The sequence below is a fragment of the Vicugna pacos genome, chromosome 4, assembly GCF_048564905.1.
Source record: "Vicugna pacos chromosome 4, VicPac4, whole genome shotgun sequence".
Taxonomy (NCBI): domain Eukaryota; kingdom Metazoa; phylum Chordata; class Mammalia; order Artiodactyla; family Camelidae; genus Vicugna; species Vicugna pacos.
Window position 1 is genome coordinate 24,875,018 of NC_132990.1, and position 17,424 is coordinate 24,892,441.

The window sequence follows — 17,424 nt, forward strand, 5'->3', positions numbered from 1 at the left end:
TTTTCATTTCTTTGCATTCTTACCAGCAAAATACAAAAATGCCTATTTCTCCAAACATTTACCAACACGAGGTATGATTAGTTTTTAAAATAAAAAGCTGCTTGCCAACTTGAAAGGAAATTTGGTGATGACAAAATTCCATCTAGAGTTACTCAAAGGAGAATTGGTAATTTTTCCCCATCCCACGACAGATGAACAGGTTTGCATAAGTGCTCCCAGAATTTTGTCTGTGCCTGTATGAACATGTATATATATGTTTGCTTTGAACAAAAATGGTGATGTAGTCTCCTGTTCTGCAACTTGTTTGTTTGCTTTTTAGGGGTTAACACTGAGTTGTGGAGATTTTTCATTATCAGTTTACCTGACCTCTTTTTCTTTTTACTAGCTGGATAGTAGTTTATTATGTCATCATACTCCCCCCAAATATGTATATATGTTGTCTTATCGTTGACACTCAGGTTTTATTTTGCTACATTTACAATAGTATTATTTTGGGGGTAAAGAAAGTTAAAATTTGAATGAGTAGGCATGAGGGGAGCAAAGATAGTGTCCTTATCCCTGTTTCCTGGTATCAGTGATGAATTGTGCTAATGCATCCAAAAATGCCCCATCCCTAATCTGCAGGAGTCTTTTGTACGCTGGACTGAGCTCCATACTGCCCTTGAATGAGGCCCTTTGTGGTGTCTGAACCTATGTCCCTCTCCCCCTCATGAGTAATCGCTCACCACAGTCTTCACAACTTGAACCCACCTTAGTGATCTGTTTAGTTACCTGGTTCTCATGGTCAATGAAACAAAAATGCAAATACCTATAGGTAAGCAACTTTCACTTTTTTTTTTAAACTGAGGTATGTTTATTTTCATTCAACATTTTCCCGTTTGAACAAAGACATGACAAGAAAAAAAAATGTTCAGTGCATTTGTAAACCATTGTAACTATTTCTGTCAATCACCAAACCCTGGGAAAACGGAGCTGTCCTTCTGTGGAACTAACATTAAGTTTGCAATACAATCCTTGGGTCAGTTTTAATGCATGCATTCAACAGGTGTGTCTTGAGCTTCCTTTATGTTGGGGCACTGGGCCAGGTGCAGGGAGTACTTGGGGGGAAGAAGACATGGTATCTGCCCTCAAGGGGCTGATATCCTAATGGTGGAGTCAGACGGTGGGCAAATAAAGCTGGGTCAAAATTTACAATAGAAAGCTGGCCTCCGTCCCAGGCACTATGATACTTGTTGAGGATATTGCAAAAAAAGATAGTCTTTAGCAGAAATTTTAACATAGGAGGAGGATAAGGAATCTGAAATTGATGAGAGTTTGTCATTGTTGAACCACTAAAGCCCTACGCAGATGAGAAGCCTTTGTGTAACGCTGTGCGTCATTACTGACAATTCAGGTGGACCAGTTGGACACAGCAGCCCCCTCCATCACACACTTGCATTCCCCTTCTCAAGTGGGGCTCCTGAAAAACGGCTGTTACGGGATTTACATCACGTCCCGCGTGTTGAAGGCATCGGACCCTGACACCAATGACGATCAGATCATCTTTAAGATTTTACGTGGCCCCCAACACGGACATCTGGAGAACACCACAACAGGTACTGCCTTCCTGAATCCCTGTAATCACTCACGTTAGGCCACCCAGGGGCTGGCAGGGCTAGGGGGTAATTTAATTAAATGCAGGCCCATTTGGTGCACACTCCCCAGGGCTTACTGATAGATGCAGTTTATAAATCAATGTTGGTGCTAAAGAGGGTTTGAAGCTGAGTTTTCCTAAATTCATCTTGGAGTGGGAGAAGCCAATACTGATACACAGCTGTTGATTGTTTACAACTGGCTATTGAAAAAAAAAAGCTGTGATATATTCACAGGAAAACACATTGTCAGGACGAAATTCATACTTGTCACTCATTTTTTCCTATCATGACTTCTGAACAATGCCAGCTCATTAAAAACATATGATTACCCATGAAAATCGTGTACTTCTTTTTTGTAGGTGAATTTATCCATGAGAAATTTCGCCAAAAGGACTTAAACAGTAAGACCATTCTTTACATCATAAACCCATCTTTGGAAGTGAATTCAGATACCGTGGAATTCCAAGTCATGGACCCCACAGGAAACTCTGCCACTCCTCAAATGTAAGTGCTTTTGCTTATTCAATAGTCCTGCATGTAATGTCCAGAATGTATCTGATTAGGAAAGTGAAATGTTCTTTTTTAAGCACAGTCTGAGAGGACAAACAGAACATTCCACAAGCTCATAGAGTTCATTTTGAAGAGGGAGACTTCTATTACTACTTGATAATGGGAAGGTCAGTATCTTTACAGAACATGGAAACATTAAAAAGCTCACTTGTGTAGGGCTAAGTCATTCATTCTATGCATGTAAATGCATATACACTTTCATACGCACAGAGGTTTCTGTCTTGACAATTCACCGGCATCTAGGACTGAGCTTGTGGGCTCATGTACAAATTGTGCAGCAAGAGGTCACTCTAGGACCACGTTAGTAACCACAGTCTCCTAAAATATTTAGAGCTGGGAAGAATGAGATTGTCAGGGAGGTTTAGCAAAACATCTTCTCTTCCAAAAACCCCCAAATACCCAAATGATCACTAGCACTGCCCTTGTAAGTTAATAAACCTCTCATAGGTAAGATGAGGACAGTGTGAAGAGGAGAATGGACCTGGGGAGGAATTAAGTGACGGAGAAGTTGTGTAAAGTGTATGACCCTCAGAATAACAAGAGTAACAAATCCTCAAAATTAACAAGATTAACAGACCACAGTGATTTCATTCACTGGGTCCCCGTTCTGGACTTTTCTGGAAGGTATACCTTGAATAACTTACCAGCTGTCAGATGATCACAGAAAGTTTAGTCATAGCCCGCTTCTTCATGTGCTGTGTTTTGTTTTTTTTTTTTTCTTTTTAAGTTTGATATCCTTCCTAGTCACCTTGAAGAAAAGTTGTTTATTTACCCTCATTTTAGTATTCACCCTATCCTAGTCCAACTACACGTTGTGAGGACGGCTCCTTTATGGGGCTCTTACCGCAGAACACGGGCAAAGGGAGAAAAGAAAATTGAGAAATTCGCCTCTGCCCTCTTCATTCTTGCTTTTTAATCTGATCCTGAGTTGTAGTCCCAGTACTCGCCAGCAGAGGTCTCTGTAGTCATTGTTAGAAAAAAAAAACCCGCATCCTTAACAAAACACGTTCCCAGGGTCCCACCTCTGTTGCCTCTAGTACATGGCCTAGATTTATAACTGCCATGGATCTTTTTCATCGAGTGGCTACTATATGCCTGGTACAAGAAGCTGGGAAGTAGGTATGAGCAAGGAAGACCTGGTCCCTGACATTAAAATACGATCATGATGCTATAAAACTAAAACAGACGCCCACCTCCCATTAAAATGCTCTTGCCTAAGACAAGGGATCCCTTGAGATTACAGTCTTTATAGGAAATATATTACCTACTTTGTTTCAGACAAATATCTCTCAATTCTCAAGAAAATTTTTTTAATCCTACTCCAAAAATACTAATAAATTGATTTTACTTGCTTTTTAATAGTTCAACTAAACACATAAGAGTATTAATCAGACTTGCTCCTGACCGAATGCTGACCACTGGTCTTCCACACTTGAATACAGTATAGCGGCCAGAGATTTGTTTTTCCCCTGAAAGAGCTAAGTTGATACTGCTTCACCTGCATTCCCTTTTTATTCCTCATTGCTATTAAGGACATTGCTTTTGAAGATGATTTATGATTTTAAATAATCCCCTAGTTTATTGGAGAGTTACAGAATCTATAATCTTAATTGAAGCTTTTAAAATTGGCTCCTGCTTATAGTGGATACGTATTTCCAGGTACCTCTGCTGAGGATATTTCTAACTCAGCGTGCAGTGATTGAAACCAGGGGAACACAGTGCACAGTATGCCTACTGATCATCAATGCCAAAGTAACTTTGATTTGATTCTGACAGATGTTAAGGGAGGGCAAGAGAAAGCGAAATTACTCAGTACTGATATTATAAATTTTGAAGGGTATAATTTTCCCTAACCTCATTTGTAAGTACATGTTTTTTGGAACAAGAAATGCTTTTTTTTTTTTCCCAGTAGGAAACAATGTTATAAATAGTGATCTGTCTTCCCAGGACAGTTAGCAAGACTATAGTTACATATATAGTATAAATCACAGGCGTTTACGACATAGTTTTCTGCTCTATTTCATTGTTCTTCATTTAATCATCACAACCAGCTATAAGCTAGGTGCCGCCATAATCCAGAACTTACAGGTGAGGGGAGTGAGGCACACAGATAGGAGCAACTTTTCCAAGCTCATACAGCTGGTTCGTGAAGGAGCCAGGACTATTTAGGCCCAGGGTATATGGCTTTTGAGTGCGTGGTTTTCCTCACTGCTCTAAAGGACTTCTTGCCTGCTCTCAGTGAACGTGCTAAGCTGACATACCTCCCTTCTTTCTCTCCAGTCATTGGCCACCAAGGAGCAAGAAAGGGGGGATACTTACTCCTCAAGGACCTTAAATAGAAATTATGGGTATCAATATCAGTGTGTGGTCCAGGTCTAACACGCTGGGGATTATGGAATAATTAATACACACAAAAAAGCACTGGACTTAGAGCCAAACAGCGGAGTTTGAGCTTTGACTCTGCCATTGACCTAGGTTGGGCCTTAGTTACCCCATCTGTAAAGTGGAGACAGTACCATGGTTTGTTCAGAGGAACAAATGAGATAAAATGTGTGAAAGCATCTTGTATGTTTAAAGTCCTTAGCAAACTTAGCCTGTGGGGGTGATTACTATTGTCCATTCATGCGGGTACAACAATTGACTATTTGAAAAAAAGTATTGCAGAGACATTTGGTGGCCAGTTCAGGGCTATCTCTAAAAGTTGACTCTGGGATGACTCACAAAGTGAACATTTAATATGCTTATTAGTCAGTAAACTAAATGCTATGGGACTTTGTATGCTTGTTTGGCTTAGAATAGATTAATAGATAAATGTTCCACGTTTTTGAAAAATGAAAACCTTCTATAATAAAGCTGAAGGGACGAGGTACAATCTGGAGCAGAAAGGAGGCTCTTTAAAGAACAAGAAGGACCTGTACTCAGTGGGGATTGTCCCAGAATCTTGATTGCTAGTGAGTTTTTGTACTTGTAGAATTCCTATAGAATATCAGTCCCGAAGGGTCAATAGATATCCCATGAGAAATGCTGTTAGGACATCTTGATGTAATCAAGTTATTGCCTGCTAGCTGGCATGCTGTTTAACTGCATCACGTCCCAGAATCATGAAGATGCTCGCATGCACTGGGACTCTTCCAGAGAGAGATATAATATGCAATGTATTGCAACCTGATTTAACTGTAGAGCCCTGCCGTTCAATAGCTCATGCAACAAGTTTTTCATGGGATACATTTGGGAGACATTTTAATGTAAATAGAAATTATTGTATAACTGAAATCCATGGAAATTTGCATAAAGGTTCCGATTTGGCTCAGTGCCTAAATTTCAGGCACTGTGCTAGGTGCTTTCACATATGTTGCCTAATTTAATCTCCAAAACACGGTCCTCTGTGGGTGATAAGGGATCAGGCTCAAAGCATTTAAGTAATTGGCCAGAAGTCACTAAGTGAACGAGTGGCAGAGCCCACAGCACACCCTGACCACCTGACCGCACAGTGAGTGCTCGTCCCGTGGGCTCGTGCCTTGGCGTGACTCGTTCACACGCTCACGTCTGTGCTCCAGCAGCAGTTTGAATCTCAAGATGGTCTGCAAACTAAGTTATAGGAGCCACATCATTCACCAAAATCACTTCTGCAGACTGCAGAATGGAGCCAGCTTCTGACCAAGGCACTTTCTTAACACATGCTCCATGTTGACCTCTTTCTTGTGCCCACTGGGGAAAAAGGTGACGTTCAAATAAAAGTTGACCGAGGCTGCAGGTCCTCATGACTCAGTGGCTGCCTCTCCGGCTGCTGCGTGATCCCAGGTACTCGGAATCGTCTTCTCCCTTTGGCTACCCTCATCTACCTATTCTACTTTTCATCCTTGGCCTTAAAAGAGAAGGAACAAAAAAAAAAAATCAAAAAGAAAAGGAATATTTAGCAGGCGAACTTGGCAATGTGTTAGCAACTTTTATGAAACACATTGGAGGGGAAAAGGTTGAAACCATTGGCTGGGTAAAGCTTTCACGTTAGCTGCAAGCCAGAACTTAAAATATTTGTCTCCAGACTAGATCTATGAAACCACAGTGGAAGGGAAGAGAAATAGCACTTATTAAGCACCCACTGTGTACAGGTGCTTTATACAGATTAACAGATTTTAATCTTCATCATTTGATGTGAGTGTAATTCACCTCATTTTAAAGATAATGAAAACTGAGGTCCAGGGACACTGAGTAACTGACCATAATGACACACTAATATGTGGTTGCGAGACGTGTCGGACTCCAAAGCACTTGTTTTGGGTACTCATTTTGCTGCTTCCTGGGCTAAGCGCTGTTTCCCCATTATCATGAGAGAAAGACAAAAATGAGAACACAGGTGTTCATAGCATCAAATTATGGAGCTTAATAGCATCCTCTTTGAATTGATTAAGTCTTAGATTGAATACTTGGAAAAATGTTTTTTAACAGTTCAGTTTTCTTAAGTCATGTGCTGCTTGATTTTAAGTGAAGATCTAGTTATAGGACTAATTTAATCACAATTTTAGCTTCATAAAACCTTTCACTGAGAAGCTCAAAGTGCTTAATGAGTGTTCATTAAAGTTCATTTAACCCCTTTGAAGTACAGACTCATTATTATTATACTCTGGGAAGTGAAGAAACTGAGGCATCCAGCAGCTAGGCACCTTTTTCACATACTCTTGTTAACCTAGATTAATGTCCCAAATCCCAAACCAGAGTTTTAATCCCAGATGTTTCTTTTGGTTCATTGTCCCTTCATATAAATGAACCAAAATGAGAGAAAGTGTATATTTTTTATTCTTCAGCACTATTGATATTTTGGGCCAGACAATTCTTTATGTGGTCCAGGGGTGGAGGATGAGTTGGGGGTCGGGACGCTGCAGGATGTGAAGCAGCTTCCCTGGGCTCTACCCACTAAATGCCAGTAGCACCCCCCTCCTCTCAGTTGTGACAATCAGAGCTGTCTCTAGACACTGCCCGGTGTTGAGAAGCACACATATGCCTCAGAAAATAGCATGTAAGTGTGTTAAGAAATCATGATTTCTGGTAGAATGCTCTTTTATCAATGCCATCTTTCTCTCTAGCTAAAAATGTCCAATAATGGGTAACGAATCCAGGGTAAATCAGGGCTAGGAAAAAAAAAACATGCGAGGATCATTAAAATGTGATTTGAACCAACTCTTGTCTCCATGTCACCTCCACATCCAGAGCTCTCCAAACGTCTCTCCCGGGCTCCTGCCTCTGGTTACCTACATGATGCCAGGGGTGCAGCTGTGTGGCTTCTTGCAGGGAGAAGTCCCAAGGGGTTGACTACGTTGCTTACTTTTCTTCCAGGTGTTTGTGTAGGGTTGAAGCAACCACAGTCATAGGGTCGAGAGATCCCCTCAGATATAATACTGCAGAAAACAAAAAGCACGTTCAAACCGTGTGTCACACATACCCTGTAGGAATGCAAGCGCTTCGTGATTGACGTTATTTTTCTGGCAAATATGTAGCCTGGCTTAAATTTCATGGCTTTTCAATCGATCTTTATTATTTATAGGAAGTAGTCTTAAGCAAATAAAACAGAGCCTTGTGTCACAACAACCTTGCCCTCTAAGCATTCTGCAGCCCTCTAATGGCATGTATCAGGGGTATGCGTAAGCTTTCCCGAACACCAAGACCCTTAATGCTTTGAAGCTGAACCGCTCTCTGCACGACCCACTTCAGGGCATAGACCAGCAATCCAGTCACATTTCACCCCGGGCCTCAGGGTCACCTGGACCTGCATAGTGACACTGAGGATTTTCCCCCGTCATGGTCAGCGTTAGCAACGAGTGGATTCTTAGAAGATTGGACGTTGAGACTCATTTGAGCCTTACTGAGACTTGGCTGAAATCCGTCCATGTTTATCTATTTGACTCGCTCCCACAGCCCCTCTTTCCTTCCTGCTCCGTCTTTCTGTCTTTTCTGCCGGTCCTTCTTGCTGATTATTTTCCTCCCTCGTTTAGCTGGCTCCTTCAGGGATTTTTTGCAACACGTTATTTCTATTGGCAGTTATAATATCCTTATTGCTTGTTATCTTTGATTCTTTAAGCATAGTTATTTACTTATTTCCTGATCTGTTTCATGTGAGATTTGAAATTAGTTGCATCAAAGACCCTTGAGGGTCACAATATTATATAAGGATTCTGTTTTCATGTCAAAATTTTATGAGGTCCAACATGCCGATAACAATGAATTTCATATCTATTGATTGAATAAACATATATGTTCATACAGATTCGCGAACCTCTGTAATAATTCCACGCTCCCCCAATACTCTCGTCCCACTGGCCCATGGCCCAAACTGAGTTTGTTTTGCTAGTGAACTTAATCTATAGGGGGATTTAATTTGTTCTACTAGTTGGATGCAGAACACACAAATCCAGGGAGACTAAAGCTGGTAGGGGCTAAGAGATTAGTTTACAGAAAAAGGCTTTGGTGGTGGGATTTTTTTAAATGTGTGTTATGTATATATATATATACAAAAAACAAATGAAACAATTAATCTAGATTTTAACATTTTCAGATATTTAGTGATAATATTATGAACAATTCTAAAAAGCCCTGTGATCTGAAAAATGTAGACGCAGTCATGGCCCAAGAAAGGAAGGACAGTCACAGGCCTTCACACCTCATGGGGTTCCATACGAAGGACAGCGGCTTTGGCTTTCCCGACGTTTCATCTTTAGGGCCTGGTGACAGGCACACTTATGCACTAAAATGCACATATATGCACATGCATTCAAAATAGGCATTGGTGCAACAGTAGTCTTGTACCTAATGGGCTGAAACCAGCTTAAGAACAAATTTGTTCTTCCTGATAACTAGGTCTCCAAGAGAAAATATAAAGGCTGCTTTAGTGCCTTACGCTTACTAAATTGAAACCTTTATATACCTAGGTTTGAGCCTACAGTCTATTTATGATTACAAAACTTCCATTTCTAAAAGTTCAAATATACTTGTTAATAAAAGGATTATTGGCATTAATACTTTAACTTGAAGAGAAGTTGTGTTCTGTTTTCCTTTCTGTGTCTTACCCCTCCCCGCCCCCCACCTCCTTACTTCAATTCTCGTAAATGATGCTGGATGTTCAGCAGTTGCAGGAGTCGTGCCCTGGCGTTGCTGCGGGCTCTGCCCCTGTCCGGCCGTGTAGGTGAGCGGTAGCAGTGTTATTCTACACTTTTTAAAAGACGTGTCCTCCTTGTGTCCATGACCCATGTCTACCCCAAACCCAACGGCAGAGGTGTTCTTTAAAGACTTGAATATATGAATGTCTGTATGTAGTTACTTAAAGGTTATTCCTCTGTGTAATATGAAGTTATATGAGATGAACACTTTGAAACTTTCCAACACAACTTCCATAACTAGAAGGTGGAAACCAAAACCCTCGTGTTGGCATTTCCTCTGGCAGCTGGTGCTGTGGGCGACTGTTTTGTTCAGTGGGGTTTCTTTTCTTTTTGCTTCTAATGCAGAAATCACAAATCACTCACACATACAAGTACACTCACATGCGTCAACTGATTGTTTCTCCGGCTGTCTTTCTGTGTTCCATGTAAACTTGTTCACCAACATATATTCTCAGCATGTGCCTCCACCTTTGTGTGGTCCGTGTTCTTTCTCTGAGAGTACCTCACAGGGCTTCTGCCTGATCTTTGCAGTTCGTTTGTCCTTCCATCCATCCATCTGTCCATTTATTCATTCATGTGTTCTGACACTCGTGTCTGGTATGCAACTGTCACGTCATGCTTTTGAGGAGGAGAATAGCTGCCCCTAGCAGCCATCCGCCTGGATAATAGCAAAACACTCTAGATACGTTATTTTGCACTTTCTTATGTATAAAGTTGGTAGAAACGTATTTTTGCTTTGTATCATTTAAATACATTTTGTGTTGGTAAGTGAACTGTGTATAAAATATTTATGCCGTTAAAACTGTTTTTAGAGAGTATTTTTAATTTCAGCAAGTTTGGTTACTTGTTGCATGACAGTTGACACAGCTGACTTTTTGTGTCAGTGCAATGTATATTTTTTTTTGTCCTGTTATTAACTTGTAAGCCCTAGTAAAGGCCAATTATTTGTACAGGGTGTGACTGTGACACATGATTAGTGCAAGGACATAAAGTGATTATTAGAGGATAAACTTACTCTCTAATATGAATGATCTCCTGGGAAGTCTGTGAACCCCACACGAACACAGTAGCACCCAGACTTCCTAGTTCTGCAAGGGAAACAAAACGGTAAAAAGTAAATTTAAAAGTCTAGAGGAAAGAGCCTGCATCCAGGTGGAAGTCTGTGAATGCAGGAAGGCAAACCCTGAGGGTTTTGTAGATGGAGAATGAAAGGGGAACAAATAAAACAAAAGCAGTGGAAGTGTGTTAAATGGCCCTAGTGAAGATTGCTCCTGTCTTTTCTATGGCTGCAGGTTGCAGGGGGTAAAAAAAAAATGTAAGAACATAATTGGAGAGAAATGTTTGGGTGAAATAGTTCAAGTTTTCGCACCTCAAAAGGGGAACTACGCCAGGGTAAGGATAAAATTATAGCCCTCTGCTTGAGCTCCGGCAAGATCGTGAGGCCCTACAGCTGGGAAGAAGGATGCAGAGAAGGAATAGGACATTTGCCTTCAGATCTGTGCTGGGAATTCCCTCTCTGCTATCGGTTAGCTTTGTCAGAGCTTTTTGCCTTTGAGCTAGTTACTTAACCTTTCTAAACTTGGTTTTCTTTTCTGAAGAAAAGAAAAAGAAGGAAAGTACCTTCCATACTATGAGGATTAAAGAAGTCAATTTTCATCATCAGATGTTGGGATCACTAAATGTGGTGCGGGGAAAAAAGACCACCCTCTCTTTATCGGGTTTATTCAGTTGTATAGCTGCCTCCAAGTTATATTAGTGTAGCCCTTTTATCTGCACAGGGGAAGGGACAGAGAACGGCTCTCACACGTCTTAATTCCTAGGCACATCCTCAAAGATATCTTGCTATTAAACTAAACCCAAGTTTGGAGAAGATCTGTGCCTGGAAAGAGGTCTTGTTGTTCTGATGAAGGAAGTGAAAAATAGGGGAGAAGACTTCATGTCAATGTCCTTTCCACAAACGAACATCTCCTTGAGCTTAACACCTGCTCCTTTCCCTTCCGAACACTCAAATTCAAGTCCCCCCCCCACCTTTTTTTTTAAATCATTAATACCTGTGGCCTCTGATAGACTTTTAACCTTATTTCTACATTTGTGAAATGGAATTTTAACACTTGCTGTGTCTACCTCGCAGCGTTGTTGAGAGCATCAAGTGAGATAATGTTAATAAATTTCTTTGTGAACTAATATGTACCGAACAAGTGGAAGGAACTTGTAGCATCAGTGCAGGTTGATGAACCACCTCTACCACCTGATATGGACCACGGTTTAGTCTGGTGCCCAGCAGATGGTCCCCACCACCATCTATTATGCATGTCTCATGATTTTTTATTTTTTATTGAAGTACAGTGTGTTTACAATATTGTTCGTTTCTGGTGTACAGCATAGTGATTCAGCTATGTATTTATATCTATATTCCTTTTCATATTCTTTTTCATTATAGGCCATTAAAAGGTGTTGAATAAATTTCCCTGTGCTGCACAGTAGGACCTTGTTGTTTATCTAATGTATGTATAGTGTTTAACATCTCATGATTCTCTTTTTTCTTTTCCTTACCTGCGTAGTTTGGAACTGAAGTGGTCCCATATCGAGTGGTCGCGGACCGAATATGAGGTCTGTGAGAACGTGGGCATGTTGTCCCTGGAAATTACCAGAAGGGGAGATTCCATGGACTCGGCCTTTGTGAGTGTAAAGGTAACAACTCTAAACTGTGCACTTTCAAGCTAAAACTTAGGTTGCTGGTTGATGCCTTTGATTATTTCCTTAGAAAAGTTCAGAGTAGCCAAGGAAATGTCAAGCTGCAGGAGTGTGGCTCTGCCACAGAGGCTCCAAGTACAAGATCCCACGTCCCTCCACCCTTTCTCTGGGTTCATTACCTCCTAGATAGGATATTTTTAACCCATTTTTAGTTTCCAAATGCGGCGGCCTTTAACTCTTGAAGTTGGAGATATGTCCAACCTAGTGAACTTGGGCCAAACTCTGCTTTAGAAAGGAAAATTGTATGGAAGTTTCAGTCCCCAGGTGGCTTTATCACAGCAGAATTATTTCCTGTGGTCTCAGCAGATGAGAAAAATCAGGAAACAAACCCATCTTAAGGGTTACCCAAGCTGTGCAAAACTAAGAGACCGTATTTCAATACAGGCACCCTGATATGGAAGGAATCTTCAGGAGCCACTTTTGGACCAGACACCTTGCTATTTCTTTCCACTGACATGGACCATCCGAGGCTTCTAGAATTGAAGGACTTTTTAGGAGTCACTGTAAAAATTGCACTTCACGAGGATGAGAGCATGAAATGCTTGTACATACTAGTGATGGTGAATGAGCCTTAAAGAGTCCCCTCTTCCATCTAAGGGAAAAAGCACTGGTACTGGCCTCTGGGAAGTGGGGGGAGTGGCATCTCACTTAAGTCTCAATTACAAGAATAAATTCAGATCACCCTCAGAGCCCTGTGCACGTAAATTCTACCATCTCCAGGCTCAGTATTTCTCTTTCCGTTGGACATGGGCTCTTTCCCCCAGAACTACGGTGCTTTATTGTCGTTAAGGCATCAGATAACTTGGTGTCCCCTGTAATTTCCCAGCACATTGTTCATGGAAAAAGAAAGAATCTGCCTGGATGGTCTTCTGACCCCCTCCCGGTCCTCCATAGAAAGCACCATATGCTGTAGTCTGGAGTTTGGGGCCGCGTGCCCCTTCAGCGTGCCCGGTAGAAGGAACACGCGCGGTGTGGCAGGGAACCCTTTGTCTGCTTAAGCTGAGCGCGCCGAGGAGGGTGCAGGCCCTCCTCGCGCCGCCGGGGCCGTCGGGGACCAGCCTGCCGCGGCGCCGCCTGCCGCTTTGTACCGCAGCTCGTCGGCTGCTCGGCGAGAGGCGAGAGGAAAGCGCTTTTACCCTCTGCTCTTCGCCCTGGTTTGAATCACGCACCTTCAGTGCACCGACTTCTCCGCGCACCTTGCCCCAGACCGACCCTTTCCCCGCGGAGGCCCCTGTAGACTCCGCGGCGGTAAATGCTGGGGAACTGCACGTGCAGGAGCCGTGCGGGGAAAGGAAGCCGCAGCGCGTGGCGGGGACAGGTGTGCAGCGGGCGGCCTTTGCAGTGGAAGGTTGTTCAGGAGGAGTTTGGTGCTGGAAGGAAGGAGTTAAATGGGAGCTTGGGAGTTAATACCCTTCTCGAGCAAAATGTTCCCGCTGCAGACCACTGGCAGGAGTTAGGGCCTGTGGTGAGAAGTGGAGATGATGTCTGAGGCCATAGCAATGGGAATTTATACTTAATTTATACTTTTATTTAATGGAGGTACTAGGGACGTACTCTTCCATCTAAGGAAAAAAGCACTGATACTGGCCCCTAGGGGGGGAAAGTGGCATCTCGATTAAGTCTCAATTACAAGAATAAATTCAAATCACCCTCAGAACCTTGTGCACGTAAATTCTACCACATCCAGATTACCAGGACCTCGTGCATGCTCAGCACACGCTCTACCGCTGAGCTGTACCCTCCCCCCGGAGTTTGTAAGTTTTTAATTGTGCACTTCAGTCCTGTGTGAGAAAGTGAAAAAGCCGATTAACCCCTTTCCTGAACATCTCATTCGACCACCTCGTTTCCAAGCCAGCCAAGGACACTATTCTTCTCACATACTAGGCTCCCTTGGTGGGGAATTGAGGTCGTGCCTTCAGAGCCTTAAATCACCTGTTTTTCAGCCCTGGGGGTGGCGAGCAGGGGATCAGTCAACAGTCTCTTCAAATTAGAGCAATTTTTTAAAAAAATTGAAGTACAGTTGATTTACAGTATTGTGTTAGTTTCAGGTGTACAGCAAAGTGATTCAGATACAGATATTTATATATATTCTTTTTCCTTATAGGTCATTACAAGCTTTTGAATATAGTTCCCTGTGCTATACAGGAGGACCTTGCTGTTCATCTATTTTATATGTAGTAGCGTGAATCTGCTAATCCCAAATGCCTAATTTATCCCCCTCTGCCCTTTCGCCTTTGGTAACTATAAGTTTGTTTTCTATGTTTGTGAGTCTTTCTGTTTTTAAGCCAGACAGAGAAAGACAAACCTCATAAGGTATCACTTAAAGGTGGAATGTAAAAAAATGACCCAAATGAACTTACTTAGAGAGATTTTTTTTTTTAACAACTTCCCTGACGAAGCTTCTCAAGCCCTCGGTTCTGGGTGCCGATGGCCTTTGTGGGGCTGCTCACCGGGGCCGTCATCCCCACGGAGCCCTCTTTCGTGCCTGTGAAGGGGAATGGCTTCATCCAGACAGGAAGCCATCTGGTGTAAAGGCTTTCAGTGTCCTGGAGCTCGCAGGACACCTCCAGGCTGGTGACAGATCAGCACTCAGGCTGTCAGGAGTCCCTGCTTCCGCTTCTCTTCAGGGCCCCCTCCCTCACTGCCCAGGCACTATTTTAGAACCAGGTTGGGAGAGAGAGAAGGCGATGAAATAAAAGCATTTTTATAACAAAGACAAAGATGCTGTTTAAAACTCATGTTTCTCCAATAACTGAAGCATTTCTAAAGGAGAAGCAGAAAAATAAAAATAAAATGTTTTGCTTTTACTGCCATAGAAATTAGTATTGAAAAACTTCACGTTAAGAAAGATGGATCGAAAGTGATTTATTAGAATAAAAAACACTTTATGTTAAAAACAGATTTAAAAGCCTGAGTTTAGTCTAGTAGGAGATTAGACTAGATATGCCTCCATTACAGAATATTTATTTTTATTTAAAAAAAGACATTTGTTTTCCTCTTCAGGTCAACCAAGTGTCAGCTGCAGTTGGAAAAGATTTCACCACGACTCCATCTAAGCTGATTCAGTTTGACCCAGGTACGTTCTTTTTGTCTGCAGTGTGTTTCATGTTTTTGTAAGAAAGTCTGGAGATTGTGGAAAAGAGAATCTTATGGAACGTTAGCCAAGGAGAAACTCCTCAGGTAACAGAATCACTGGCGCCAAATGCTTATTTAAAGTGAGAAGTAAGATCATCACAAACAAAAGATATAAAATATTAAAGTGAAAAAAAAGTAATTTAAAAAAAAAGCAATTTAAAATGTTATTAAACGTCTGACACAAAGCTGAAATTGTGTAATTGCTTCATACTTTGATGGAAAATTTCAGAATGTTATACTCATAGGGCATTTCTAAATTACCTCTCTTGGTTGATATGAGCAGATTTTGGGGGAAATTACTGTTTAGTTAAATAGCACATATTTAGTTTTAAGCCTCCGGAAAAAAGTCTGCTGGGTGCAAAAGGGAATACAGAAGCCTGGGGCCTGCTCCCAAGGACGGTCTCTCCTGTGGGAAGCACAGACATGAAAACCACTCACTCATGGTATGTTGAGACCCCAAAGATGCGCCATTGTCTGGCTAAGAAAAATCCTGGAAGACTTCCTAGAGGAGGTGGTATTCTGAGCAGCTGACAGAAGAAGGGGACTTCAGACTGAAGGACAGACAAACTGGAGCCACGCCCTCTTTCCCTGGCTCCTGCAGATGGGGCCAGTGGCTTTCCCTCACTGCACTGCCTGGTTCGCTCTCTTTCCCTCGAGTGTGGGATGGGCCTGTGTCACCTGTCCAAGGGCAAACGGAAGAGGCCTTGAGAAGCAGCCAGGGCTTGTGACTTTGTACTGTCCTTCTGAGGAGGTGTTCTGCACTCTGAGGACACACCACCAAGTCAGAGTTTTGCCCACTGCCTGCCACTAACACGTGATGTTTTGGGCAAGAGCGAAACAAAATGGCCTGAATACCATCACCACTCCAAAACTGACAACCTTACTGTTACACCTAGAAAAGAGAGGCTTTTCTGCTGCTCACCGCAACTTGTGTGATGTTTGATGACTGGGTTAGTTTGCTGGGGCTGCCCTAACAAAGTATGGCAAACCAGGCGGCTTAAAGGCAGAACTTTATTTTCTCACAGTCGTGGAGGCTAGAAGTTCAAGGTCAAGGTGTCAGCAGGGATGAGTCCCTCTGAGAGCCGTGTGGGAGAATCAGTTCCAGGCCTCCCTTCCATGCTCTGGCGCTCTGCTGGCATCTCTGGCCTTCCTTGGCTTCTGCCTCATCTCCTGATCTCTGGCTTCATCTCCGCAGAGTGTTCTCCTCGGGTGTGTGTATATCTGTGTCCAAATTTCCCCCTCCTATGAAGACACCAGTCATAATAGATTCAGGAGCCACTCCACTCTAATATGACTTCATCTTAGTTACGTCTGCAATGACCTTTTTTCCAATAAGGCCGCATTCTGAGGTCCTCAGAGTTAGGACTTCAACATACGGATTTTTGAGTGATGCAACTCAACGTACAGCAGAGAGCCTTGCATTTGACGTGCAACAACCCAGATATTGTTATTGGCCTCCTTCCTGTGATATTTAAGTTTCTGACTTGCATACATTTGTTCCTCACCCTGACCACCCTTGGTGAGGAGAGCCATTCTCACGATGTAGTTGAAATTTACCCTCGGGCGGCTGCAGGCTCTTGTTCTGGTCGACCCCAAGATGAAATTTGAATGCATTTGCACTGTGCCTTTTATGTACTCCTGATTAAGGCAGTTCCAACCTTTCCACCTTTTGAGAGGCAAGGGTCTTTATTGTTTGTCATCTTGATTATTTGAAGTCTGTTTGTCACAAGATTGGGAGTGATTCTGGCTTTCGGTCGATTTTGAGCAGTCCATTGGGTGCTCTGTTTGGATTGGTAAGACCTAGAACCCATCACACTGGAGGAGTCTGAAAGCTACCTCTTGGAGGTTCCGCAGGTTGAGAGAAGTACCCATTTGTCTAGAACAGTTTACATGCTGTTTTGAGCAGATACATGCTGTTTTGAGAAGACTTCCGGGGGCTCTAAATAGTCATGATTCTAGAGATTACTTAGACATGTTAAGAAAATAAATAAATAGAGCTTATAAATTAGAAAGAAACTCTTGGTTGTTCATGGTTTGTGAACAAGGTGCGAAGCATTTGTGAAATCACTGAGGTTATAAACAATTTCGGAAGGCTTGAACTGACCCCCTGTTCCCATAAAACAAAAGGTGCTCCAGGGAAATATACACAAGATCTTATGGTAGCTCACAGAGAAAGGAATGTG

The 17,424-nt window shown here is 42.3% G+C and overlaps 1 protein-coding gene across 4 annotated transcripts in view; it reads left to right on the forward strand.

The window, feature by feature from the left end:
- The window catches only part of FREM1 (FRAS1 related extracellular matrix 1), a 175,955-nt gene that overhangs the window by 137,646 nt on the left and 20,885 nt on the right, over positions 1-17,424 (forward strand). For all 4 annotated transcript variants that reach the window (XM_072959410.1, XM_072959409.1, XM_072959414.1 and 1 more), the window contains 4 exons: positions 1,394-1,595; positions 1,994-2,138; positions 11,914-12,043; positions 15,110-15,182. In XM_072959410.1, the coding sequence (XP_072815511.1) occupies positions 1,394-1,595; positions 1,994-2,138; positions 11,914-12,043; positions 15,110-15,182 (550 nt within the window). The remainder of the gene's footprint in view (positions 1-1,393; positions 1,596-1,993; positions 2,139-11,913; positions 12,044-15,109; positions 15,183-17,424) is intronic.